Source organism: Paralichthys olivaceus, chromosome 16, assembly GCF_024713975.1.
Source record: "Paralichthys olivaceus isolate ysfri-2021 chromosome 16, ASM2471397v2, whole genome shotgun sequence".
NCBI classification, from domain to species: Eukaryota; Metazoa; Chordata; class Actinopteri; order Pleuronectiformes; family Paralichthyidae; genus Paralichthys; species Paralichthys olivaceus.
The window spans coordinates 10,750,334-10,758,169 of NC_091108.1; the positions used below are offsets into that span (position 1 = coordinate 10,750,334).

The window sequence follows — 7,836 nt, forward strand, 5'->3', positions numbered from 1 at the left end:
GTCGAGGAGGTGAAACATTCTTTGTGGAGTATCTGGAAGTCTCAGCCAGTCAGTAAACAACACTGTACTATACTGGTAATGTCATTTGTGTGGATATGAATGTGTTGGTACGCATTAAATGAAAAAAGAAGAAAGTTGATATGAAAAAAGACATGAAAGATTGTCTTGAACACAGAGAATTCAGCATATCCCACTAATGGAGACATCATGAACTAACGCACCCGTAGAGTGTTTCCTTCCCTGACAAAGACACACCCCCTAATAGCCAATCTACGACTTGTACGGTCTCTCTGCTTGGGGTCACTTTGCATCTCATTGAAACTCAAAGCGGATCATGTCCAGAGTGGAGGCTTTAAGGGACACAAACCTTCGCTCATTACTGAGGGAGTCGCGCACTGACATTGCCATGGCTGTGGACGACCCTTTCCCTCTTGTTTATGGTTTGGCAGACAAAAACATCATCACTGACCAAATGCTCAAGGTGAGGCATAGAAAAATTAGAAATTGTATTGGTATATGTAAGTGACAAATCTATTTACAAGCCTAGAATGTCTTCCAAGATTACAGCATGTGTGTGTAGAAATATTTGATTTTACTCACAGTATCTCTTTCTGTTTGTGCGGATCTGCAGGACACGCTAGAGAAGGAAAGGAAGGAAGGGATCCACAAGGCCATGTACTCGCTCCTGTCCTGGGTCCTGGAACAGAAACGATCTATCATCCAGGCCTTCTGGAGCAATATGACCAAGGACTACAACCTGGACAGCTACAGCAAGCTGAAGACACTGCTCTCCAACCTGCACTCCAGTATGTGGAGTTCAGAGAAGCTCACTAATGAAAATGCTTGTCATAAAAATGCTGGTGAAATTTGTTTATCTCTCTATGTTATTTGTTCTAATGGAGATTTACCCATTATATAATTCATCAATAATATATTTCTGTGCATACTCTCATATTTAAATACATTTTCAAGTGGATTATGGACAAACCAGGGTCTGTTATTCTGAATGGTATTTTCGAAAGTAAAGTAATGAACATTTGATTCTGAAACCTTTAAGGTTGTTGTGTTTTCATCGCTGATTATGTCTGACAGAACGAGACACTGCAGGTTCCAGAGGTGAGAAGAGATCCCAGAGATGTGACAAAACTCCTCACGTGAAGAAGAGGAGCCACGAGGATAGAGAGACCAGCTCCAGCAAGATTTCACACTATCACGCAAAGACAAGCAATGGTCCAGGTTATTTCCCATCATACACCTGTTCTGTCTCTCTTTTCCAACAATATTTCACTGCAGCCCGTACTTTAAGATTAGGACATGGAGAGAAAAGAAAGAAACTTTTCAGGATGAATTGTTCTTTCTGTTAGTCAGTAAGAATGAATTCTAACATTCAGTAAAAATATCTCTTGTGTTTTCCTGTTTCTTTCTCCAGGGGGTAAAGTGAAGTTATACAGAGTGAAGAGTGAAGCTCCAGCACCTCAGCTAACATCTGGAAATAGTAATTACCTCCAACGAGGACGTTATGTTTTCATCTGAGTTTGTTTGTTAGTTCGCAGGATTATGAAAAAACCACTCAACTGATTTCCATGAAATGTTATGGAGGGGTGGGGCTTGACTCAAGGAAGAACCAATAGAAGTTCAGCGGGCTCAGGATTCACTTTCTTTAATATCACGAGATAGGGACTTTTTTTTCTTTTGACATTTTCATTAATTCAGGATAATTTGTGGATCTTTGTGTAAAAAAATCTGCCATATTTAGAGGTGATGTAGATGTGGTTTCATAAGGGGACTGTTGGAGGTATGAGCTCTACTGAGTGCCATTCTAGTTTAAAATGAATTGTAGTGAAAGCAAAAATACTTAGAAACATTTATTTCATAGTACAGATATATTTAACCAAACTTGTGCCACAGGTGTGCAGGTAGTGTCCTCCTCAGTCCAAGGAGGAGTCCCCCTCTCCTCCTCCTCCTCCTCCTCCTCCTCTACAGAGCTGCCAGTCAGCCATGAAGCCAGAGAAAAGATCCACATCAAGCAGGTGTTTGGTTCCGACGGTAAGCCATGAGTTGAAAATCATTATTTTAATCTTTTCCAAATATTGATATAACTGTTCTGCATCATCGGGACTGCAAACATACACATCTTTGTTAAAAAGCATTAAAAAAAATAGACTAATATGAAATTTTCCCTAAAATATGCAGAACTGAATTCATGGCTGTCATTCAACAGGGACCAGAAAGTGCATTAAAGAGGAGACCAGTGCAGCGCTCAAGTCCCAGGCTGCTGAGAGCACATTTCACCACAAGGGGGAGACAACCACAGGCATGGTAAAGGGCCTCGCTCCCTCACCTGGCTTCTCATCGGTCTGTATATATGTGTCTCGTATGTTCTGTATGTGTGTGTCTTTAGGTCCATTACAATGATGATGAGTGTGCAGTGTGTAAGGACGGAGGGGAGCTGCTCTGTTGTGACGGTTGTCCTCGAGCGTTACATCTGACCTGCCTCGACCCCCCACTCACGTCCATACCGAGGTTCAAACCCCTTAAACCTGTCTGTGTCTTTTATTTCAACATATCAGCATGTGACTGTATTTTTCAAAGATGCCTTTTATTCTTAAGTGCTTGCTCTGAAAAAGTTGCATGTTTTAATCTGCAGTGGCACCTGGCAGTGTGAGCGGTGCCGTGCAGTGAAAAGAGAGAAAGGCCAGCTTCCTTTACAAGTAAGGTCCCGACCGACAAATACTAGTTTACATGGGCTGTAAGTAAGTGTTTAGTCAAAGTGTTTGGTCAAAAAGCCCAGAGCTAAGAGTGTGTAGTTTGGAGTTCCAAGAAGTTTAGACAGGTTGAAGGAATCTGAGGCACTAAAGGAGGTGTAAAGTTAAAGAGCCTCTAATATATCATTGAAACTTTGATCATTTCAACAGTAGAAACATGCCAACGCGTTTCAGGCCTAGAGAAGGGCCGGCACAAAATGGCCGTCCTTGGGCTGAGGTAATTATTCCGACTTTGGTATGTTGGTGTTATTTGAAGCCAGAATGTGTAAAAACCTGGTTGCAGTAAAGAAAATGTTTTTATTTATGTGTTTTAGCATTTAAAATAAACCTTGACACCTCTTTTTACAATATTTGCGTGTTAACGCTCGGCAAAGAAAAAGGATCAGTGACAAAAAGCTTCTGTTTAGAGCTGAATGTAAAATGATACTAATCGATTTATACTTTAAGTGATGACATCAGCCACTCGGGCACTCATGTATCAAAACATTTGCCAACTTTCTGAATTGTTGTTCCAATTTAAAGGCGGCGTCCAGGCGGGAACTGATATTTCTGGTTAGTCTGACAAAGGCAAAACCAATCATTCCATGCACAACTTCTCAGAGCATCTGAGTATCAAGATAAAAAAAAACTGTAGCAAAAGGATCTGATGCCTGAATAAACAATTATAGAAAAGAGAAGAAATCAATTTCCCATTTTAAACCTGGGCATTGTGCAGCTTTCAATGTTCATGTACAGAATGATTCCCTGAGTCTTTCTCCTTTTATTGAGGCTTCTACAAAGTTTCTGCCTGACATCTTTGGTGTCATCACCATGGTTAGCGTCTCCTTTTCACTTTAACCAGTTTTATTCAACTCTGTTTTATTTTGCCACAAATTACAAAGTTGCCTCGAGGGGCAAAATCCCATGACATGATATTACAAACGAATCTCTTTATTAGGAAACGATAATACTCAGCATTTTCTAACACTGACAAATCTATAAATAATTTGTATCACAGGCTCTCACGGCTCAGCCACAGCAAACAAACACCAACTCCTCCATAGACGTCTCCTTCTTCTCCTCTCTGTCGTCCTCCTCCCTCACAAGTGTCACAGCTTCTGTGAACGGACCCGCTGCCAGAAACCAGGTACAAACCTGATGATGCTCTGCTTGTTGCAGTCTTTTTTTTTTTTTTTTACTTTCACAATTTCTTTAGAACTCATTCAGCATTCTGTCTCGTTGTCTTCAGTGCTCAGGTCTGGACAGTGTGAGGGAGGTGTGTGGCGTGTGTCACCTCATGGGAGGAGACCTGACTCAGTGCCTCCAGTGTTTTGGGCGTTTCCATGCGCACTGTCTCTTCTCCAAGTGAGACATCCACTCATCTGTTATTTAGACATTTTTGAGGATTATAGAGGATGACAGAAACAAATACTAATCCCAGCATCATTGTGCTCATCCTAACCCTGTGAATGTCCTGTCGGTTCCTGTTTGTGCATTAAGGGTGTGTTCTGCAGCAGCCTATTACACAGTGTGTATATATGTGTTCATTTGAAAAATATCTTACAAAGGGAAAGCTGAATCCATTTAATGCCACCATTTATTTCACTTTTTTATGTCTCTGTGTGGCATATTTTGTTCTTTTATTTGTGATCAAATGTTCTTTTCAGCTCTGTGTGATCTACAAATTGAAATCATTGGACAGTATTAGTATATTAAAGATATAATATTGCATGAAGAGCCTGTTTAATCAGTTTAAGTTGCCATATGAAAGGGTTCCTCTGTTATCCTCCTGTGTGTTTGAAATTACATATCGATTGACAGTAACATTATACACCACAGAGAACAGTCTGAGTCACTCCCTGTGTGTGTATGTGTGTGTTTGTGCGCGTGTTTGCCAGAGGGAGATCCATCTGCTCGTCCTGCTCCAGACCCTGGGGCAGCTCTGCAGAAAAAGAAGCTGAATCCAGAGGCTTACAGGTGGGTCTGCACATGTGGACACAAAGGGCGAGCTTGAAGAGTCTGGTGTCTGTGCACAAAATATATATAAACCTTCTCAGCAACATTTGAATATGTCCGAGTGTAATCTGGGTAATCTCTCCTGTGTGTGTGTGTGTGTGTGTGTGTGTGTGTGTGTGTGTGTGTCCAGCCCACCCCAGCGGTCCAACTCAGTTATGATCAGATCACCTCTGCCCCGGAGCCCATCCTCCATAAGGATGAACTGGACTCCATCCTGGGAGATGTGAGTGGGGGCTCAGTTACACGTGGTCTCAACACACGTAGACGACATACAAAGTGATCATGCATGTCAGACACGAGAAGGCTGCTGCACTTCTTACCACCCGCAGCCCTGAGGACCAAACAATAACTGGCAGGGGGTGTTGTCATTAAATTGTTTGTGTTGATCCGAAACATGTGTTGCACAGATGTTAGATGTTAAGTGTATTACTTTTTTACATTATGTGTTGGGTTTCTTAGCCCAGATGAACTGACTCTTAAGACAAACGTTAAGGATGGTAAAGATCATTGCTGTATGATGTCATTGTTTTCAATGACATCACTCACACACACACACACACACACACACACACACACACACACACACACACACACACATTAACCATATGATGGATTTATGTGCTGGGACTGATCCTGCTGTCTCCCCCCTCACCCCTGATCTTTGTGTCTCAGCAGGGATCCATGGACGGCATCTTGCAGTGGGCTTTTCACAACATCTCCCGGCCTCTTCCAGACTCACAAGGGTGTTACCAGTGACGGGCAGACATGCGATCACAGGTGCAGCTATGAGCTCTCACCGTCTGAAGTAACAGTGTAAATCAACATTGATGGAGCAAAAATAACTGATTTAAAATAAGGCTGCACAATGTAAATCAAGCCAAAAGATCAGTATCAAATAACTGTTTAAACTCTACATCTGTAGAGTAAGAGTAAGTACTCAGATTATTGTAATTGTAGTCATTATTCATAATTCACAGTGTTTTCCTCTAAACCATTGTCTCTTGGCGTGTGTGACGACTGGATTAACCAGTTTCAGGACCAATCGCATCCATTGGAACATTTGACTTAGTGAAACCAGCTTTGCTAAAATAACACTTAATTTATGTGACTGTGGAAAATGATTTATTAGGAATATTCACCTTGTCAGATATTGATAAACTGAAGCTCTGAAAACTACATTTTGACAAGTATTGTAGTGAAGTAATACAAATTTGTATTTAATCAAAAACCCGTGAACCCGGAGCTTCCAAGGATCTGTCTGTTTCACCTGATTCATAATCCTTGATGTAAACCTTGTATCTGCTTTTTGGCTTAAACCTATTCATGGAATAGAAATAAATTGCAAAAGTCAACTGACTGTGGAATAAATACACTTTTAATTTGTCATTGCTCCACGAGTGTGACTGTGCATTGGTTGTTTTTCATCTGTTTTCATGTGAGTGAGACTTTGTGTATACCTTCATGGAAAAACAACCACACATATGTACAGTGTTTGGGGAAAAAAGGACAATGCAAACTTCCACATGTGCACAAAGACAGTTTGTCTCTCTGTGTGGGTCTGCAGAAGAATTCAAATTCACACGTTCCACCAGATGGTTTCAATACAATGAAGTATGCACAAGGAGAAATGCCTCCGTTTAACAGGAATTCCTTGAAAACTATCACTTAGATGAGGAATGTTGTTTTTGTCATGGGATTCAAAAGTTTCAGCAGAGCTGCCAAAGGGATGGAGCTCGGCCAGGCAGTGTGCACATTTTTCTCCCCTCGGTATTTGGTTGCCATGGCTCCCGGCTCCTACAGGCCCAAAACAGAGGGATGAGAAACATGCTCGTTCCAGTGTGTGTGTGTGTATCTGTTTATTTACCAGTCCACTTTTCTTTAATCATTAAGGAATTGTCCTGCATGCTTGACTGCTCTGGGTCTGTTCAATGAAACATGACCAGCATCATCAGAGACAACAGTTTACTGTGCACCTACAGAGAAGACAAATCCGAGACAGTTTAATGCGATGAGATTAACAGATCATTAACAGAGCAGGTGTACATAGCAGCAAATTGGCACGTTAATCTCAGATTATAAACCGTAATTATTCTACATCCTGGCTGAGGGGGAAGATTTCTCATATTGTTTCCTCAACTGTGCAGGCTTCTCAACTCCTGCATCACTCTCACAAAAACAGACATTTCTTCTGTTTCTTGCTGCATACCACACGAGAGACCACATGGAAAAGATGATAAATGACCCCAAGATCCCACTCTGCTTTAAAAAGAGAGACAGAAAATAAAAAACACTTCTCACCACTAGGTGGCTCTGATCTGCGAATGATGCAATAGTTAAGCATTGTATTGAAGCATGAGTCTCAAGAAGTATTGCAGAAATAATAAGAGGAAGTATAGATGGGAATAACCAAGATTGCATCAGAGCAAGAAAAAGTGTCACAACTGTTTCCATCACAAATAACTTGTGTGACAAAGATGAGGAAATTATGTTTGTGCTGGTAAAATAGTTAAATATTTTTACTCAAGTACTACTACTGCTACAGTTTTAGGTACATGCACTTGTGTATTTCCATTTAAACTACTCTATACATCTATGTCCTTGCATTGCAGATTAAAATGTACATTATATTAACAGTATATAATTGACTTTAATCAGATACAGTATCAAAATGCTGCTTACATGTTAATTGATCCATACAAAAACCCAGACCAAATTTGAATGTGGCTACTGGTGGAGAAATGAGCGAAGAAAATGAAAACATGAACATACTTGAACATCACTGCGAGCTAAGAAAAAAAAAGTACTTCATGTGTACTTTGAGTTTTCTGTTTGCTCCATATCCCATTCATCAACATGTAGGAGGTGGAATTTATGACCGCAGCCAGTCACCAGGTGCAGATGCTTTGGCTTCACTTTTAGGAAGCAGTCATGTCATCCATCTTTATATGCAGTCTGTGTTCTTGACCTGTACAATTTTTGCAGTTTCTGTTATTTTAATTTATTTTGAAAGGGTGAATATTTCTAAGATAACAGTTAAATGTTTGGTCAGTGCATGAGACTTAACAATAATAACAGT

At 40.7% G+C, this 7,836-nt stretch overlaps 1 protein-coding gene and 1 long non-coding RNA gene across 3 annotated transcripts; one reads left to right on the plus strand and one right to left on the minus strand.

Moving 5' to 3' along the window:
* The first annotated feature begins 222 nt into the window (after nt 1-222).
* On the plus strand, nt 223-6,144 carry aire (autoimmune regulator). Of its 2 annotated transcripts, none has more exons than XM_020103937.2 (13): nt 223-481; nt 632-806; nt 1,093-1,236; nt 1,430-1,495; nt 1,909-2,046; nt 2,222-2,319; nt 2,402-2,523; nt 2,648-2,711; nt 3,763-3,891; nt 3,994-4,109; nt 4,643-4,721; nt 4,891-4,983; nt 5,433-6,144. In XM_020103937.2, the coding sequence occupies exons 1-13, from the start codon at nt 335-337 to the stop codon at nt 5,514-5,516; spliced, it is 1,455 nt and encodes a 484-aa protein (XP_019959496.2). In that variant the 5' UTR covers nt 223-334; the 3' UTR covers nt 5,517-6,144. The 2 variants fall into 2 exon arrangements, with proteins under 2 accessions (XP_019959496.2, XP_019959504.2); XM_020103945.2 differs by having other exon boundaries at nt 224-481; nt 5,436-6,144.
* LOC138405068 (uncharacterized) lies at nt 6,114-6,735 on the minus strand. Its single transcript, XR_011238728.1, has 2 exons — nt 6,625-6,735; nt 6,114-6,554 (listed from the first exon to the last, which is right to left on the minus strand). It is a non-coding gene; the product is annotated as an uncharacterized lncRNA (long non-coding RNA).
* Between the last annotated feature and the right edge of the window lie 1,101 nt (nt 6,736-7,836).